The following is a 21,651-nucleotide window of genomic DNA, read 5'->3' as shown; positions in this document are numbered from 1 at the left end:
TTTTTAAGCTTTTTATGTCTATTTGGTGTTTTAATTTTTATAAATTAAAGAATATCAGCAATTATAAACGTATACTAAGAGCAATTTTTATTGATTTTCAAGCGTTGAACTTGGATTTTGCATGTAAAATGCATAAAAATTAATGCCAAACTATGGAATTAATTAACATTTATAATTGTTTATAATGCGTTTTTCTGTTGATTAGCAATTATATCAACAAGAAGCAACTATAAATGTTAACAAATTTTAATAAATTATTGATTTGGCATTAATGAATAAAATTCTTTTGATTTTCGGAACATTATTCGAGCAAGACCCTTGAAAACCGGCTGCGCTTAAAAAATCAATAAAATCGTTCTTTGTATACATTTATAATTGCTGATTTCTTGCAGATAAGTGTATACAAGTAGGAAATCTTATTGATTTTCAAGAGCATTGGTAGAACTCGAAAATCTCGAGAATATGTTTGGGTGTATCACTTTAATATAATCTGTTGTAAACACCGAAATCGTATATCACAAATCCACTAGAAAATACCAAAGAATTCAAAATATATCCCATCCTATTTTCAATATCATCAAAGAATTGAAAGGCTTCAAGTTGTCAATAACGTGACATCTGGGAATTTGATTTATTTTCGTTTTTCGCTTTATACCGTTGTTTGCTTCAGAAATGACGTGTTTTGTAGCTTTTTTCGAGTCTTCCCCAGTACTTTCAAGATTTTCTATTAAAAAATCACCTTAAAAATTTCTCATTTTCTTCATCGAAATTTCACCAGAGAACTTTATTGGTGTCTCTAACAAAACCATAAAAATTAATACTTTTTTGTGTTTTTTTAATGATGATTTGCTAATTAATTAATAAAATCCCATATTTACATATATTTTGTAAATTAAAAATGCAAAAAATTTTCTAGAAATCCCCTTAAAATGTGCTCAGAATTAACACTCTAAACCTTTCTGGAAGTGTTTAAGACATTTAAAAATTGCATTTATTTTTAAGGAAAACAAAAAAAAAAATTCACGAAAAAAGTATTAAATATATATATATATATATATAAAAGATTTTGTATTTTTCCATACACATCCATTGATTTTTTAGAAAAGTGGTATTAGAGTAAATGAGATTCCAGGGAATTTCTGCATATGAAATGCAAGAAACTGGAGTAATTTGATCCCCTCGGAAAAGAAAGATGGAGGAAAAAGGAATAAATTTTTCATCTCTATAACTATTCACTCTTTTAGACGAATGTATTTAAGTTAAAATGTTGACATTCTCTAACAAATGTACAATTTAAAAAATACATAAGTTTAAATGTTTATGTATTAACGTGTCATAAATTATAAAAATTCCAAAAAAATTTGTTTTTTTAAATGAATAATTTTGTACAATTAAATACAAAACTTCTGCTTTTTTTTAATTTTAAAAATAGTTATTTCTCCTAAAAAAAAGTTCAAAACTAACAATAATGTCTTTTACTTTCCTGGCTTTTGTTTGAAATTTCAGCCAAAAAATCTTTCGGGAGTCAAAATATCCCAAGACTTTTGGGCTGCAATTTTCAAAAATTGTACACCTATAAATTTCCACTGGCGTCCGTCTGGTTGTCTGTGTGTTCTTCCTTAATCTCGAGAACCGAGTTAGATAAATGAAAGTCGAAACCGGATGTGGAAAGCTTAGGAGAAGGAGGCCCCGGTTAACTATATACGAACTTACGGTTTTGATCGGCAGTCACGCCATTTCAATTCAAAAGTTTTTTCCCAAACGGAGTAAGATAGATGACTGGCACGACTCCATTGTTAATAGGAAAAGTATGATATACAGGGACAAGACACTACTAAAATTGAGAGCGCTGTGACGAAAACTGGAAGTTTTGTTCACCCAATTTGAAGCTTAATAACTCCTGTTCCTTTTGATGAAAATTTATGAAATTTTGTAGGATGGTTTGCGTATTAGGGACATTGATGCTGTTAAATTTTGGCGGTTAGAGGGCGAGGGGATGAAGAGATACAGGGTGTCATATATCGTCTCCCGTTCGAGATGCGATACATGAACGCCTTTATCTCTTCACCCCGTCGACCTTTAACCACCAAAATTTAACAGCATCAATCCCCCTAATACACCAATCCACCTGCAAAATTTGAGAAATTTTCGACGAAATCTACAGGAGTTATTAAGCTTCAAACAGGGTAAACAAAACCGTGTTCCACACCCCACACAAATACACATACAAACACCCATACATACAGGGGAAAAATAAACCCCAAATTTATTCCATTTCTCGATGTTTCAAGATTACCCCCAGTGCAAAAATAAAAAATTTTGGAGGGCATTTTTTGACTAATCGTCATACTTTCTCTCTGTTATATATAACACCAAGGAAAGTAAAACAGTTTAATTTGATTGTCAAATTTTAAGGCCAGAAATTTAAATTAACTTAATTTGAATTTTCAAAAATATGATAGAAACGTTGAAGATTTTTATTTATTTTTTCTTTAGTAATTTAAAAAAATAATCTCCTCTTTCATTTATCAATTTGATAAGTAGATTATAATAATCCTGATTTATTTTCAATTTGATTATCTACTTTAACCATACATTTTGTATGGTAGTTAGCATTATAATCAAGTTATGAATCACGTTACTTCAAATCTTTTTTTTTTATATTATTATTATATAAAAATACGAAAAAAAGAAGAAAGAGTCTAACACGAAATCTCAAACAGATGTTGTTGCATTGGATTACAAGAAAAATACATAAATTGTACCACTGCCATCATATATAATCTTTATAAATGCCGAAGATGTTGTATGGTATCATAAGATCCTCCTTTAGGAAACGTCTAACAAATAAAAAAAAAATATACAAGAATACTTTGAAAATTTAACAAGAAAACATCCAAATAATAAATGAGAGTTTTATTCTCATTTACAGTTTCCTGTCTAAAAATACAGACCCATATCTGTATTTTACAATTTTCTGAATAAATTTGATTTTCTTTCTTAAGAATAAATACTGTAAAAAAAAAAAACACTGAATAAATTTAAGAATCTGTCTTAAAACTTCTAAAAAATTCCTAAAATTATGTGTAAATACCCAAAAACTCTTTTAAATGTGAGTTTCTGTCTAACAGATTGAATTTCTCTGTTAAAAAACATTTGTTAAAATGTGATTTTTATTGTAAAGAATTCTGTGTAAATCCTAAAAAACATATCTAAAAATGTGTTTAAATATTAAAAACATCTTTAAAACTGATTTTCTCTCTTAAAAAACTGCATAAATTTTAAGAATTTCTCTGAAAAAATTGGTAAAATATAATTTTTTTTTTCCCTAAAGAATTCTGTATAAATTCTAAAATCTCTTTAAAAATGTATTTATAAATTCTAAAAATCTCTTTTAAAATGATATAAGTTACATAAAATGTCTTTTATAGTCTTTTAAAATATAATTTTTACAGTCCACCCTCCTATAACACTGTTGATTATTCCGTTTTATATGAATTTCATGTTGTACGAGTCACTTAGATTTTACAAATACGTGAACCGTTCACAGCCCGGCACACTTATTTGTAAAATCTAAGTGACTCGTACAACATGGAATTCATATAAAACGGAATAATCAACAGTGTTATAGGGGGTCGACTGTACTCTAAAAAATCTGTGTAAATTAATTTTTTCCTTCTTTTTACAAGGAAATTTGTAAAAATTGATTGTAAATGATATTAAAGAAATCTAAAAAAAAATTTTTTTACATTAAATTTATGGCATTTTTATTTAATAAAAATGAAATAATCCTAAGGTTCTAATCTAAAGGCTCAGGTTTTAAAATTTTATAACATTTATAATTAATTCTTACAATTTCTTTTAGTTTTTTTTTAATCTAAAAATTACGAATTTAAATTGCATGTTATTTTTAGATTATATAAAGATTTTTATATAAAAATTATAAAATTTCTTTATAATTTTAAGTTTAATTCTGAAGAAATTATACAGAAAAATTTTACTTATTTACAATTCTTCTATCTTAGAAAACTCAGGAAATATAATTTTTTAGATAAAAGAAATGCAGAAAATAAATTTGTCTGCAAATTTCTGGATATGACAAATTTATTCTTTGTATTTTTTTCTTTTTATCGAAAAAAATTATATTTTTGAACTTTCAGAATTGTAAATGAGAGAAAATTTGTAAAATTTATACTGTATTTATTTACTTATAACTAATTTTTTTTAATAATATTCAGGAAATTATGGGAATATTTAATCATTTTCAGGGAGTTTTTAAGGGATTTTAAATAATTTTAAAGGGAATTTTAATGGATTTTTAAAATCGTTTTAGGGAATTTTTAAGGGATTTTAAATAATTTTAAAGGAAATTTTAATCATTTTAGGGAATTTTAATGGATTTTTTAAATCGTTCTAGGGAATTTTTAAGGGATTTTAAATAATTTTAGGGAATATTTAAGGGAATTTTATTTGTTTTAGGGAATTTTTAAACGATTTTAAATAATTTTAGGAAATGTTTAAGGGAATTTTGTTCATTTTAGGGAATTTTTCAGTGATTTTTAATCATTTTCAGAAGATTTTTTAATCGTTTTAGGGAATTTTAAGGGATTTTTAATAATTTTAAGAGGATGAATTTTTAATAATTCAGGGTAGAAAACAAACACTGTTAACATATACTGTACATAATCGTGTTTAAGCCAACACAATTAATTTTTTAATCATTTGAATAAAATTACAAATTTATAAATTAAAATTTATTAGGCATAAACGTGAAAATTGCAAATTGCATTTTTTTTTTAAATTTCCATGAATGAAGAGAAATAACCTTATACTTTTTCATTATACTTAATTAAGTATATTAAAGATATAGATCCCACTCTAATAAGGGAGTAAATTATGTTTAAGATAATGTAAACCTATCTTCGATGATATCAATTAAGGGAAAATTTCTGGCTGCTAATAAGGATTTCGAATTTCATTAAGCAAGCAATAAATGCTATTCTCTCTGTTTAATAGCAAACGTTGAAGGCAATAAGTTTTCTTAATTATAACTTGTGACAAGTAATCTTTAAACATGAAGGGAATACGTAGAGGAATTTATTAATATATATTTATACATATAAAATCACGGGAGTGAAAAGTAGCTTTATCTAATGAAATATTCTCTCTTACATACATTGGAGCTTGTTGCCATAGTAACTGTTCCACGGGGTTTCCACTGGATGCATCATTATTGTAATCCCTCTCTTCCAACGATGCTCCATCTCTCGATAATCTCATATTATGAATTGCTATCTTAAAAATCCATAAGAAATTTTTTATGATATAAAAAATGAAACTGTTAAGAGCATTCTACTAACTTTTTTTTTTAAATTTATTGTTTTTTATGCTTTTTTCCCCCTAAATCTAATTTTTTTTTATGAACTATTTTAGGAGAGATCGTACTTTCACGGTTAAGATTGTAAGCTAAATTGGCATTATATTGAATAAATCGGATTAAATTATGTTTCTAGAATTATTTCTTAAATATTTTTCCACATAAACTTGTAAATGATAAATTATTTTAGAAACTGCCGCAGTTTTTGATGCTTTTTGTATATCCTTCTTCTTTCAATTTATTGCTGATTATAACAAAATTTTATAAAATTCTTCGTAAAATATCGTTAGAAATTAATCACGGGTGAGCTTATCTTCAAAAAAACACAATTAAAATATTAAAAATTACAATTTAAAACGTTAATTTTAATCCGGATGAGTCCATCAATTATAACGAATTTTTAAGTTAATGTATAGAAAATCAAGAAAATTATATAATTTAAACTTTATCACCAATAAAAACCTTTTAAAAATAATAAATTTTAAGTTAAAAACTTATTTAATTTAAATTTTTTTGACATTTACCACAAGTTTCTGACGTTCTCAACAAGTTGATGTGACAGCACCATGTTGAAGCGCTTCAAAAAAAATCATTTAATCTTTTAAATAAAGACATCTTTAGAATATTTTCGAGAAGGAAAAACTTATTTAATATTTAATATGTTGTTTTTTTATATATATTTTTTAACTTACAGGTTGCTATTTAAACTGCATTACGTCTTCAAAGTTAAAGCATTAGGAAGGAGTTAATAAGTTCCTCGGCTTATTCCGTATGCAAATTATTTTAAAATATGGACAAATTTTAAATTGCACGTTGCAAAATATGCTAAAACTTCAATAAATTCCGAATTAATTTATTTTAGGTTGTTTTTTCCGACATCTACAACGAATTCACGCTATCTTAGAGTATGGATCTTGTTGAAGCACTTCTAAAAACACTATTTAATCTTTTAAAGAAATATTTTTTTACATTATTTCCAAGAAGAAAAGGTTTTTTAAATATTTAATTTAGTGATTTTATAGGTTTTAATTTATTACAGCTATTTAAACCACTCACGTTTTCAAAATAAAAGCATTAAGGAGTTAATAAATTCCTCAGCTTCTGTGCTTCGTTATGCAAATTATTTTAAAATGTGAATAAATTTTGAACTGTACGCTGCAAAATATGCTAAAACTTGAATAAATTCCGAATTAAGAACTAATTTTTTTTAGATTTTTTTCGACATTTACAACGATTTCACTCCATCTTAGAGTATGGATCTTGTTGAAGACGTGGCAGCACCTTTTTTGAATCACTTCTAAAAACACCGTTTAACCTTTTAAGGAACGGTTTTTTTTTAATATTTAATTTACTGTTTTCATGGATTTCAATTTAATATAGCAATTTAAACCGCTCACGTTTTCAAAATAAAAGCATTAGGAAGGAGTTAATAAATTCCTCAGCTTCGATTCGATATGCAAAGTATGTTAAAATATGGAAGAAGAAAAATCGATACACTTCTCTAAAGAAAGCTACCAACTTCCTGTTAAAGATCTTCTGTCGGATTAAAGGTTTATAATGTCACCTAGATGTTTAATTTTACTTTTTTTTCCTCCCTCTCCCTCTCTTTAAGATGCAGTTCCTTTATTGATATACCGAGTTAGCTTCCAAAGGTAAAGTGTGATGTCGTAAAAAGGAGTATAGTTTTTTTTTTTTATATGTTTTTATTTTATTTTATTTTATTTTTCTTATTTTTTCCACTTTACTAAAGTGATGTTGGTTTGAGTGTGCTCTTGGGAGATTACGTGAGTCGCCAACTATACTGTATTAAGTTACTTCTGTATTTTGTGTAGTGTGGTAATGGGTGTCCTACTGATTCCGTGTTGTCGCCAAAGTTAAATGTCAAATGCACACACGCGCGACTTTGCTACATCCCCCACCTCCTCCTCCTCCTNGATATTCCAGTAACATGCAGAGTTGTCCAAAAGTCAGTCAACCATTGTAAAGATTGAATTGCAGTTTCATTTATATATTTCATTGCTAATTGCTCATATTACTTAATGAATTATTAACTCTATGATTAAGAAGAATTATGAATGTAGTACAGTACATTATAATAAATACTCTATTTTTTTTTAATAATGCTAATAAATTAGCATTAAATTTATTTCTGATGTTACATATGTTTGTAGGCTTGTTTAAGATATTAATTATAAATTAGCTATTAATTTGTGGCACTGATTACAGAATAGTCACAAAGCCCTTATGTTAATTTAGAAGCTATCTGTATGTTTCCCTCTCCTTTCTGCACAAATTTTAAATGTTTTCCATGTTATTTTGGATGTTATGGAACCCGAGACGTTAAAGTAATCTCCAATAGCTGTTCTTAGACCTTGAAATAAGTTGGAGTTTAGAAATTTTTGCCTATATAATGCTCCATAGTGAATACCATCGGTTATGATTAGAATTGTGCATTGTGCCGTTCTCTAGTTTGACAGTGATAAGCAATATGATTGCCCTGTGGATTGTTCGGTTAATTTTAAATCTAGTTTCCTGAAGTCCATAGCAAAGGATTCAAGGCTGTAATTGTCTATTTGAATTATTAATTTATTCTTTCTTCCTAAATTTAATACTTTTCTACACACAATGGCCCAAAAGTCATTTAACTGTGTGCATACTTGCAAATATGAATCATAAATAATTTCAATAGTTTTTGTAAAATTTGCTATGTCATAAAGTATTTGAATGAGGCAATATTTAGCCTTTTAGAGTGGTTAACTGACTTTCAGTCCATCCTGTATAAAAACAAATTACATATTCTTTTTGCCTGTTTACAAAACTTTATGATAGTTTTCTCTTCAATCACCATTCTAAATTATTATATCAAATATGGGTCTAGATAGAGTATTGTATGAGGATAATAAATCATAAATCCTTTCAAGTATGAAATTGGATAATAATTTAAAGTTTGATAAGAGTTAACACTTGCGTGACATGTATAATATCTAACTTACAAACTTTAAAATCTAGATAACAAGCAGTCACAGGGGAGACAGCAATATCCCTATATCTAGATTCTATTACAGGGGCCATTTAGTTCGGGCCTCACATTTAAAGAGGCCTCAAAGGTTTATGCTTTTATTATTTAATCAGATTTATAAAATTTTTATTAAGTTAATTGATGTAAATTTATTTTGTATGTATGAGTAACTTCTAATCGTTTACAAGTGAATTATGTTAAAGAATTCCTTCATAAATTGCTTCCGCCCGAAGAAATCGTTGGCGACTTTCTTCTGTTAAAGAATTCCGTCAAGGAGTTACTTCATAAATGGGTGTAGATTTTGTTGAAAAACTTCTTAATAAGTGCCTATAAATGCTTAAAGAATTCAATTACGGTTTCCTTCTGTTAGAGAATTCCTTCATAAATGGTTATAGCTTTTCCTAAAGAATTCCTACATAAATGGCTGTAAATTCTCCTAAAAAATCTATAGCCATTTGTGTAGGAATTCTTCATAAATGGCTAAAAATCTGATTAAAAAATTCCTACATAATTTCCTTAAATCAAAGAATTCTTCCATACTGGACCACTAAGAATCAAGTAGACACAAAGCAAAAATTAAAAATCATAAATATTTGTAATTACATTCTTTACAAAATTTTACATTCATTAAAAGAAAATTAAACATATTTAATTATAAAGTGCATATATTTTAGTTAAAGAAACTAATTAAGCATTATAGAGGAAGAGGACATTAAAAGATCTTATACAAAATTCATTAGAGTAAAAGAAAAAGCAATTATCTAATATTTATGATAAACAAATTGATTTAATTTATTATTTTTTTAATTAAAAATTAGTAATAAAAATCATTATTATTAAATGCATTAAAACAATATCTAAATTTGTTTATAATAATATTTTACTAAAGTCATTATACATGATTAATCTTTAAATAAATTAATCATCAAATTGAATGATTTTATTTTTAAGTATAAATAAAATTTTAATGTTAAAGAAAGTAAATAATAATAATAATAATAAAATAAGGATTTTTAAATATTAGCAAGAGGCAGGTATGAGTAATAAGACACTCAATCATTTTTGGCTTATAGAAAATTGATTTTTCTGTTTCGAAATTGCCTTGGCTCGGCAGAGTAAAACTGATGAATGACTTTAAAGATACGACTGGCGCGAAGTGGTCTAGATTAAACTCTTTTTTTTTTAATTTTTTCAAAAATATTTAAAAAAAGAAAGTGTTTTTAATCTTAAATACAATTATTACTCCTTGTCATAATTCAATATACAATAATTACAGTAGTGTTTCTGATATATGATTAATAATGAAAACTAAATTGATATTCCAGTAACATGCAGAGTTGTCCAAAAGTCAGTCAACCATTGTAAAGATTGAATTGCAGTTTCATTTATATATTTCATTGCTAATTGCTCATATTACTTAATGAATTATTAACTCTATGATTAAGAAGAATTATGAATGTAGTACAGTACATTATAATAAATACTCTATTTTTTTTAATAATGCTAATAAATTAGCATTAAATTTATTTCTGATGTTACATATGTTTGTAGGCTTGTTTAAGATATTAATTATAAATTAGCTATTAATTTGTGGCACTGATTACAGAATAGTCACAAAGCCCTTATGTTAATTTAGAAGCTATCTGTATGTTTCCCTCTCCTTTCTGCACAAATTTTAAATGTTTTCCATGTTATTTTGGATGTTATGGAACCCGAGACGTTAAAGTAATCTCCAATAGCTGTTCTTAGACCTTGAAATAAGTTGGAGTTTAGAAATTTTTGCCTATATAATGCTCCATAGTGAATACCATCGGTTATGATTAGAATTGTGCATTGTGCCGTTCTCTAGTTTGACAGTGATAAGCAATATGATTGCCCTGTGGATTGTTCGGTTAATTTTAAATCTAGTTTCCTGAAGTCCATAGCAAAGGATTCAAGGCTGTAATTGTCTATTTGAATTATTAATTTATTCTTTCTTCCTAAATTTAATACTTTTCTACACACAATGGCCCAAAAGTCATTTAACTGTGTGCATACTTGCAAATATGAATCATAAATAATTTCAATAGTTTTTGTAAAATTTGCTATGTCATAAAGTATTTGAATGAGGCAATATTTAGCCTTTTAGAGTGGTTAACTGACTTTCAGTCCATCCTGTATAAAAACAAATTACATATTCTTTTTGCCTGTTTACAAAACTTTATGATAGTTTTCTCTTCAATCACCATTCTAAATTATTATATCAAATATGGGTCTAGATAGAGTATTGTATGAGGATAATAAATCATAAATCCTTTCAAGTATGAAATTGGATAATAATTTAAAGTTTGATAAGAGTTAACACTTGCGTGACATGTATAATATCTAACTTACAAACTTTAAAATCTAGATAACAAGCAGTCACAGGGGAGACAGCAATATCCCTATATCTAGATTCTATTACAGGGGCCATTTAGTTCGGGCCTCACATTTAAAGAGGCCTCAAAGGTTTATGCTTTTATTATTTAATCAGATTTATACATAAGCTAAAGCTTATATCTTAAAGCTTTCAAATTTATTATTATTTTAATAACAAAGAGACACTTTTAACTTTATGAGGCCTCAAAAAATCTTTATTAAATTGAATTTTAAGAGTATATTTTATGTAAATTTTTTTTTAAATGTTCAAAAAGTTTGCCAAACTTTCAGCAGATTTTAATGCATTTTGCACTTTAAAAACATCAAATTGTATTAATCAGCTGTCGAGAATTTGCATAAATAATCCTCAGATTACTTTATTGGATAATAAAAAAATACATAATAAAATATACGTCACACAATAAGTTTTTTTTTTCTTTTGTATATTAATTGTTAAAAGATGAAGATGGATTGAATAATAATGGTGTTGGACGTGTTAAAAGCATGTTAGAAACTAGAGAAATTGTTGGAAAATATGAATTTTTTTGTCATTTTTTTTATTGATTGTGATTTTTTTATGAACTATTACTTTGTGTTGGTGAACACAAATCCTTCTTTGTTAGTATTGTTCAGCTTAACACTGCTTTTTGTTAATGGTGAAGGTTACATTTCTTATTTCTTTATATTAATTTTATGTCATTGAGCGTAAGGATCTCTTTTTAAACGAATATTTTGTCGGTGATTTTACTACCCCCCTCCTTTATTTATTAAGCTCAATATTAAATAGCCAAATTGAACTTAATAAATCACATTAAAGCTTTATCCTATGGGCAAAAAAGGGCCATTACCTGGGGTCCCCAAATCAATCTTTTAATTATTTCTTAACTAAGAATATCGAAATTTAACTTTAGGCCATATCACGGAACCCTAGATTTTCGGTGCAGGGTGAACTGGCACGATTCAGAGGTCGCCTTAAAAAACGATGATAATACTTTAACAATATTTGAAAGTAAAGTCGACCCCCCTATAACACTGTTGATAATTCCGTTTTATATGAATTCCATGTTGTACGAGTACTTAGATTTTACAAATACGTGATCCGTTTACAGCCCGGCACACGTATTTGTAAAATCTAAGTGATTCGTACAACATGGAATTCATATAAAACGGAATTATCAACAATGTTATAGGGAGTCGACTGTAAGAACCCATATTTTTAATGTTATTTCATGTTACAGAACATAAAAAACGCTTTTTTTTTGACAATTATATCGGTTATAGAGCTGAAGCTTCTTTATCTTAAATTACATTCGGAAGGAAAATTCACGACGATGATCAATTAACTCTCTTATTATAATTGACATTAATTATAGAATCTATCAAGCCACACTTTCATGCAAGCCTCTTATTAATTAAACCAGAATAATTGCTATACTTTAACATTAGAATTCTCTGATATAACTTTACTAATCGTTCAATTTCTAATTATATTGTTGATATTGTAGTATTAATTGCAGGATGTCCGACTTGGGGCTATGAATTTCACCCTAAGAATTCCGTGTCATTACCTCTTAACGATGACAATATAATGGGTATTGTAAGGATTTATACGAAAGAGCCGATTGTTTAGAATTCTTAATCACCTTGTCGTGTTTAGAAAATTCTGAATGGAGATAGAGTTTTGCTGTGTTAAAATCTGGTGTCAAATTATGGGCCTATTTATAAAGTAAAATAAACGGGCATAAAATATATTGTATAACAGAAGAACAGGCTGTAGTATCAATATGCATGTTTAACTGTATATACACTGTAATTTCTTTTTAAAAGTTTAATATATTAAAGGTCAAGTGATTAAAAGTATTTAGAGGAGAGAATATTAAATGAAAGTTTTATGAGTTCTGTCGAGGAAGATGAAACTTTCGGGTATTTTTTTTTTCTATCAAATTCTGTAATTTTTCTTCCCTAATTATTGGTGTAGAATATTAATAGACGAGCGAATTTACTATTGGAGAAATGCTGCAATGTCTTGCAGATAAGCATAAATTGTTTCCGTTTATTGTCGACTGCTGCTATCTGTCGACGTGACTGACATTTAAGTTTTTAATCGTTCTGTTCCTGCAATTGCTTTATTCCATTCTTATTCATTTGTTATTAAATTATCTGAATCGATGAATGAATAATCATTAATTGGGTTTTGTAATGCAGTAATTATCTTAGTGCAAATGCAATTGTACTCGTAAGAATGCAATATTCTTCCCGATAACAATGCAGTTATCTTTACGGAATGCAAACATTTCTCCTCGTATAAATGAATTTTTCTAGACGAGAATGCAACATTTCCCCTGATAAAAATGCCTTTATCTACACGAGAATGCAATATTCCCCTCGTATAAATGCAATTATCTCGACCAGAATGCAACATTCTTCCCCGTATAAATGCAGTTTTATAGACCAGAATGCAACATTTTCCCTTTATCAACACGAGAATGCAACATTCCCCTCGTATAAATGCAATTATCTTTCCGCGAATGCAACATTCATCATTAAAAAAAAAGAAGAAAATGAATTTATTGATGAAATAATTAAGGAACATCCCAATTAAATTGATTAACGTAAGTTGTGTTGCTCACCTGTTAAATGGCCCGTGTTTTTTTTTTTTTTTAAATTGCATGCGATTTAAACATAAAATGTGATGACATTTACGTTAGAAAAATAGCATTGAATGCGATTTTTTTTTATTTAAAAAAATTCTGGCTTCGTGCCAGATACGGGGGGGAGAAGGAAATGGCTCGTGTTTCCGTGTTTCGTAACAGAATATCGTGTCTTTATATACAGGAATTTCACGTAATATTGTTTCCGTAATTAAAGTAATGTATAATTGGTACGCTAGGCAGGCCCTACGAAAGGAAGACTCCGGACAACACAAAGGAGGCCTCAAAAACAAGCGTGGATATTGTGGATTGGGGCCAATGACAGCTAAAAATTTATCGTAGTGGTGTTTAAAGCGTATCTACTGTGTACCGTACTCGTTTATACTTCGTGGTACAAAAATATTGGGGGAACATACCACGTTTAGAGCCCTACCACCCGTCCAGAAGGACGTTTGTTAGAAACTACTCTTTCCAGTGTTCTTCTTAGTCTTTGTAGGGTCTAGAAATAAAGTTCGAGCCTCACAGAAAGCCTGGGCTTCTCTGAAGGGCCTTGATAAATGACAAATGAACGAAAGTATTGAAATTCTTTGTTTTATTCTGAATTTATAAACACGTACTCAATACATAAAATTCTTTGTTTTTGTAACAAAGTACTGAAATTTGAGAAAAATGTCCTAAACTCCAGAAGAAAGATTCAAGAAAATTAAGTGTGTCATCACCTTTTATTCTCATAACACCAAATGTTACATAAAAACACCCTCGTAGAAGTATATTTATAACAAACACAATACAATCTTCCTGTGTAATCATCTTCTGTGGAAGATTTTCAGCTTTGAAACCAACCAATGATAGTTATTGTGAGTAAAAATGAGCCATAAATACTTCAAAAATTCATAAAAATCCCGTTTTACGCCATAAATCAGCATTTTCTATGGTGAAAATTTCTCAATTTACGTACAAAACTTGAAGAAATTCTGTATTAAATCATCGATGATGATGATGATGATGTAAAACTGAATTTTAACTGAGATTTAACTATTTTCAGATGGGATCTGATGAATCTATTCAAAGATCTTTATCAAGCAAATTACATCAGTAAGGGAGGAAATCCGGACCTCGAAAATATCTCGGACTTTCTTAAAATTATCGTCAGGTAATTAAATTAATTACAATTAAATTCTCGAATTGTAATTAATTTTTATTATAATATTTCGGATGTTTATTCGTTTTAACAGTAATTTAAATGAGAGCGAAGATTCGGAGAGGGGAACTTTGGAAACGTGCCACGACTTACCTTATCATCTGCAAGTGCAAATTGTGTATGCGGAAGTTGGAAGAATTAATGGAAGGTCCATTTGGCGCATACTCGGTTCCTTTGTTAAGTAAGTACCAAAGTATACCAAAATGGTCAATTATATTTGGGTATAATTAACCATTAATAATCATGTTGATGTTGTTCTATATTTTAAGTTTTTCAATTTGAGAAATTGGAATTCCCACTCATCATCCTTTAAGGAGGATTTGGGGGTTTTGACTTATCGTCCTTTATTTAAAGAGGAAGGATCGGGATTCCCACTTATCATCCATTAAACTCATACTAAAACTTTAAATTATGTTCCCGTTCATTTGGATCTGTCACAGAAAATAGTCGCACGACTTAAGAGAATTGCAGTGTGACATCAGCGGGAGGGAAAGGTCAAACGGTGGTTCGGATAATTGGACGTTCGGTTAATCGGTATTATTGAATTAAGTATTGCAGAAATGCAACATTATGCAGTGGACTGTATAAAACTCGGCCCATTCTCAATACGTGTGAAGTAGTTTGAAATACTTGTTTGTTATAGCATAACACTACAGTCGACCCCCTATAACACTGTAGATTTTTCCGTTTTATATGAATTCCATGTTATACGAGTCACTTAGATTTTACAAATTTGAGCCGTTCACAGCCCGGCACAGGTATTTATAAAATCTAAGTGACTCGTACAACATGGAATTCATATAAAACGGAAAAATCAACAGTGTTATAGGGGGTCGACTGTACTTCACATATATTGTCTGCTATACATTGCATAATGGTATCTTTCATTGCTTTTTTTTCCATCCCGGCAAGCCAGAGACATCTGGTCCTGTCTTTAATGAGAATGAGAGACATTTTAATGGGAATTTAGGTGTATTTCTTCAGTTTTTCTGTTCTGTTGCTTAACTTGTTTCTTAGTGTGTTTTATACAATATCCGTGCCTTGTCCGAGAAATGATAAAAAATTTGCATATATCATTTCCTACTAGAAAATGCTATCCTTAAAACCAAACCCCTTTATGACAATTGCACGAGGGGGACCCAAAAAACCGAATTTATTTATTAAAACGATTGTCGGATTAAGTAGTGTTATATTTATGCTAGTAATTACTAATTAATCAAAATAACTAAAATTGTATGTGGCGCCATCTGTTACGGATTTTGTTATAAAAAGCTTTATATATTTTTAATTATTATAAAATAGCAAAAGACTTAATTTTGAGGGTGAAGATGAGTTTTATAAAACACTACAAATGCTAACAATTAAAATATTCATTAAGTCTGATTCTTTCCACAATATGACACCTGACCACCCTCTATCTCTCCATCCCCTTGATCTTTCCCAACCAAAATTTAATAGCATCAAGCCCCTTATATACAAACTACTGTGCCAAATTTCATGACTTTTATCTTCAATCCGTCCTGAGATATTAAGCAAAACAGATGCAAACACACATATGCATGGCATTTTCTTGCCATTTTTCTTTTGTGCTTTTTTGGATTCAAAGGGTTCTCATTTTATAAGTGTTACTAATCCATTACACACAATAAAAAGTTATTTATATAGATAAAATTAATAAACATTAATGTTGTAGAACCGTAACATGAAGGATTAAGAAAAAAACTTTGAATTGTTTCATGTTGTTCAGTTTAAAATGTAAGAATAAAATCATTAAACAATTTTCTGATTGTGTATATTTTTGTCAAATGTGTTTGAAAATTTTAAATTTAGTCATTTGTACTTTAAACTTTGAGCTCTTGTCAAACAAATTTCTACACCAGGATGGCAAGAAGCAGTGTTTCCTACAATAACACTCTTCCCTTCATTCTCAGCTCCACTGCACCACTGCTTGTGGGATTGAATCCTGGTGAATGATCCCAAAAATTTCTGTGGAGGGTGTCCCAAATGTGTAGAATACCATTCCCGATACTTGGTTACCCCATTGTGAGCCTGGTAAAACTCTCCTCTTAGTATCCACAGAGCAGAGTCATGTATGCAATTTCCATTCTTTTTGATATAAATAACAATTTGGGATTTACACAAAGTGCCGTACTTGTGTTAACTGTTGCACTTGTCCTACTAATTTACATAGATTTAGTGCTTTGTATAGTCTAATTATCATTAAAATAAGTCAGTGTCAATTTAATTTTTTAGAATCTCCAAATTAATCTACCATACGACATGCATCATTGAAATATATTTAAGAAACACACAAAAATTCATAATTATTAAATTAAATATCCTTCAGGTATCATTTGAAGTCGTGGACGCCACACTGTAGCATTAACGGATGCGGAGTGGAAGACATTCCTTCTTTTCCTTTGACCAGCAGTGTCAACTTTGTTTGCGCACCTTGGAAGACAAAAAGAACAAAGAGGTATGGCAATAATAAAAATAATTTTAAATCTTTTAAAGTTTTATCCGGTAAAAAAAAACAATCACTGCACGTCAATAGAAAAGACCATGTTTAAAGTGTCGGCTCAGTTTATTTAGTTACCAAGCATGAAATTTTCCAAATTTTTTGGAAGGACCTCTATAATGGAATTATATAGACAAATTAATCATGGCTCTACAATTAATGTAAATAAAAGTGACAGAATTTTAACATGCATTACATTAAAGTATAAAAACAATTTCTATAAATTTTGCTTCTGTTGTAACACTACAATTTTCTCAAGACACACTAAAATTTCTAGAAAGTGTTTCATTCAACGGGTACATTCCAGTATGCATCAAACTCGGCCATGAGTGATGCACCAGCAAATGGTTTAATAAGCTATTACTCGAATATCTGGCAGCCTAACTGCTCAATAATGGCATTTGCAGACCATTTTGTCAAAATAACACAGTAGAAATGGCATTTATAATATAACTGTGGAGATGGCCCACATTGCTTTGTTGGAGCTCACCATATCCACTGACGAACTTGGTGAATGTCAAAACACATTTTAGTATGTCGCAGAACCGGTGCCGTTCGATGCATACTGGATTGTAGTCAATTATTTCATAAATAAGAATTTTGTTATCTTAAAATTATAATATATAACGTGCTGCAATTTAGAATTTACTATTAACATTAACAAAGTTTTAATTACAATTAATTTTGTGTACTAATTAGTAATTTAAAAATCTGTTTTCTCTCTAGATTCTGGGATTATGGAGAGATAGAGTACTGCAATAGAGAAATATGTTTTGAGGAGTTGTTTTATCCCTTTGCCGCCTCGTTTCGGTCGGACTTGGTTTTCCACGTTTCCTTCTGGTCCGTTATGATACTCCTCTTTGTTTTGCCACTCTTGTGGTTGACTAGAAAACAGTTTTATTAAAATTATGCTTCAGTTTTAAATATTCTGAAAAGTATAATTTGGTATAACGTTGTTAGAGAGATATTCTTCTGAAAATGGTGAAAATACTGGAGTGGCCATTAAGATTCTATAATTTAATCCATATTCTCCATGATAAAACATCACTCGCTTCATGTCCCGTGACACGTCAGATCTTATAGTACAAGATACAACCATTACAGTGCCTCATATTAATTTATCAATACAAAGCCCAGATGTGTTAAGTTTACGTGACATGACTGATCACACATCACACAAACTTTGTATGCAGATGCCTCATATTGATTGATTGACAACGACAACATACCCATTGCCATCATAAATGTGTTTGATGTACCAATTTTTTACAGTCACTTCACACATAAAAAACACCACTTAATGTTTAACAGTAGTTTATGATAATCAAAACACACATTTACTTCATATATATGATTTCATACAGGTTCCATAAGTTAAAGGTGAGGAATACTTCCATAACTATACCAAATAGCAGTTATAAAATAGCCAAATTAGCAATGGTAAATTTACAACTGCATTCAATCATCTAACCATTAATAGTAGCATGCACTGTTCTCGAACTACAATGATTTTGGCTTCAGAAGACTCAATGGACTTCCAAAAAAAACCATGGGATCATGATAACTTTCTTGCAGTTTGAATTCAAAATTAGGTTATTTGTTAGGTAGGACTGATAGGATAAGGTATTGCAACATGTGGGCGATCTGCCAGAGAGGAGGTACCACTCGAGAGGACTTTCGTGGGAATCTTGTCTCTCTGGCTGCGTGCAGTTTTCCAGATTTTCTCTATGATAAGCAATCTTGGTTAGGTACAAACCCCATGACCAACTACAGACATTCGGCCACTGTTTAAATACTTATCACATATTCTACGTTATATTCACTACAAGAGCTCATGCAAAAATGAAGACACAAAATACAGTTGTAGTCAGACTTTTAATTTCATTGCACAAATAGCATATAAAAACATTACATCACAAGCTTTTTTACAGATTATAGTTGATAAAGCAAGTTTAAAAATTCCAGTTTTATTTAAATGCAATTACATTCTCAAAACTATAAACGTGCGACTTAAAATTACAGAACTGGAATTAAGTTTATCATTTTTTTAAACATTTACATACTACCAAAGACTATTTCAAATACTCATAATTATCATAATGTTTACTTATCGAGACACTTGTAAACACAGGTAAATTAACGTCAAAAAACGGAAAAATTTCCAATCAAACAGCAATACGAATGTACGTAAATGTGCCGTATATTTTTAATCGATAATAAAAGTTTACGAGTTGACAAAATTTTGGAGTTTAGTACAAGGCACAACTTTTTAAATTTTGACAAATAAATTCCGAAATGCATAGGTAAATTATCCTCTTCTATGCTTTGAATGGAAATTTCGAATGTAAGAGTTTCGAATCTAACCTTACCAACTCAATACCAAGAAAGGAATGAAACATTTACCTAATGAGGTAGACTTATTTGATTTTGGTAATGGAGAACACTTTCCTATTTGCTACCTGCTCTCCAATTATTGCTTACATATATTTAAATGTGGCTCACTTTACGCACAACAAAGAGGTTTTGGAATCGTCTCTGTCGAGCTTGCGACTCGGATACAATCCGAGCATTCCGAGTCACTCGGGTGTACAAAAAACAGAAAGTGCCAGATTTTTAATTGAGTCTTCCTTGACTCTGTTACAAAAAATGAGAAAAACCTTTACGAAGATTCGACGAAATAAGAAACGGAAATTCGCTAGTCGACACTTAAGTTGCATAGTAGTCATTTTCTAATTCCAGTACTTAATATTAGACTCTAATTGCATGACAATTTAACTACGCAGCAACGTGAAGGCATATTAACAATAAAATTATTTCAGTGAGTTTAATTAGGCACCTGCTAATAGTAATCAACTGCGCAGTTAATTTGTCACGTACGATCGACGTCAGTATATCGATATCATTTATGTAAATAGTTGGCTAGTTTTTCTTGTAAAGCACTCGCTAAAATTACACAATTTGTATGCAAAAGAAAGCACAAATAAATACATTAAATAAGTCAGAGAATACTACATGAAATCAGACAAAGAAACAGAATGACGAACTGTACAACCCTATGGCTAAATTTGAAAATGGCTCATTTATTAATGGAAATAAGTATTGTTATATGTTTTTTTTCTTCTTTCTTAAACGATCACAAACGAGTAGTACTGATATGTCAAGTGTCGGAGGTTCGTGATCGAAAATATGATAGAATTTTCTTTGTTTTTTTTGTACTCTCATCTTTGCATATTGTAATCTTTGGTTCTAATTCGAAGAAGAATTTAAAAAATACGAACAAGAATATAAAAAGTTATTCAAAATCTGATTCGGAGGAAACAAATCGCAGCATAAAATATCTATTTTTATTATTATTATTTTTTTTACTATATTTAAATATCTTTTGATAGGATCGTAGTTTTAACAACTGCGTGAACATCTCGAGACGTTACGAAACAACAATTTATATAAAAAACGACGCAAGGTGTACTTTTTTCTCAAGCAGCCACCCTCGATTAAGGAATCCAATTCGAAGAATTTAAATTAACCAAGCCACTACCACGCCGCAATTTGGCAAACTGATCATTCTCCCGATTAAAAAATTGCCTCGTGTGTAACGGTTGTTAAAAATTTAACGACATTTGGTTGCCTTTTTATTAAAAATACAATCTGTGAATTATGTTAAAATGCCTGTTTTTTGAAAATTAGCATATGGCCAAAGAAATTTTCCGTTATAAAAGATGAAATGCCAACTGGTCGAGATTACAAAAACAGATTAAAGCAGATTACAGAGCGGATTTCCTCTAATCTGGACTGCGTAGTAGCGAAGTTGACTGCATTTCTACAGAGCATGTTAATTTATATATTTATATATATATATATTTATATTTATATACAGCATATACACACTGTATCATACAGTAGTATCTGTATATAGTCATAACTAGTGACTAGAAAAAGTTTTTTACAAAATATGTTCCACTAATCACACTGTTTTATGATATTTTTTTTTTTTAACAAAAACAATTAAAGGATAATCAATAACAGCTATAGTAGAGAATTCTTTAGTTAAATGTTAATATGGAATATTAAAAGATTTTTTTTCACTTTGATCAATATCACCAGACAATTTATCATGAATATAGCTTATCAGATGAGTATGAACCAGAAGGAAAAAAAAAAAAAGAGAGAGGTAGACCATCTTTCTTTTGATTACAAAATTAAAGTTGTTAATATCGCAAAGGCTCACCCCACGTGGAATCTACAAACATTGCAAAAAAAAGGATGCAGCCGGTTAAAAAAGAAGGAATATTTATCCCAATGGGAAGAAGAGATAAAAAAAGGAGGAAATCAATTTGATAAGTACGAAACAATCAATTCCTGGACACGTGATCGTTTTGTTGAAGCCCGAGAGAATTATCAACAAGTGACTACTCGGAATTTACAACAGTGGGCTTTAGCAGCAGCACAACAATTTACAGATTTTGAATTTAAAGCTTCTGACAGTTG

At 29.4% G+C, this 21,651-nt stretch overlaps 1 protein-coding gene across 1 annotated transcript in view; it reads left to right on the top strand.

Annotated features, from left to right (window-relative positions):
- The window catches only part of LOC111620848 (tectonic-2-like), a 93,807-nt gene extending 74,587 nt beyond the window's left edge, over positions 1-19,220 (top strand). The window contains exons 9-12 of the mRNA XM_023362846.1: positions 14,490-14,597; positions 14,680-14,826; positions 16,993-17,121; positions 17,890-19,220. Coding sequence (XP_023218614.1) covers positions 14,490-14,597; positions 14,680-14,826; positions 16,993-17,121; positions 17,890-18,067 — 562 coding nt within the window. The 3' untranslated portion in view covers positions 18,068-19,220. The remainder of the gene's footprint in view (positions 1-14,489; positions 14,598-14,679; positions 14,827-16,992; positions 17,122-17,889) is intronic.
- Positions 19,221-21,651: the final 2,431 nt, after the last annotated feature.

Source organism: Centruroides sculpturatus, unplaced genomic scaffold (assembly GCF_000671375.1).
Source record: "Centruroides sculpturatus isolate CEXI.00-Female unplaced genomic scaffold, Cexi_2.0 scaffold89, whole genome shotgun sequence".
Classification (NCBI taxonomy): Eukaryota; Metazoa; Arthropoda; class Arachnida; order Scorpiones; family Buthidae; genus Centruroides; species Centruroides sculpturatus.
The sequence above is the reverse complement of the archived record's forward strand: the minus strand, read 5'-3'. Positions and strand labels throughout refer to the sequence as shown.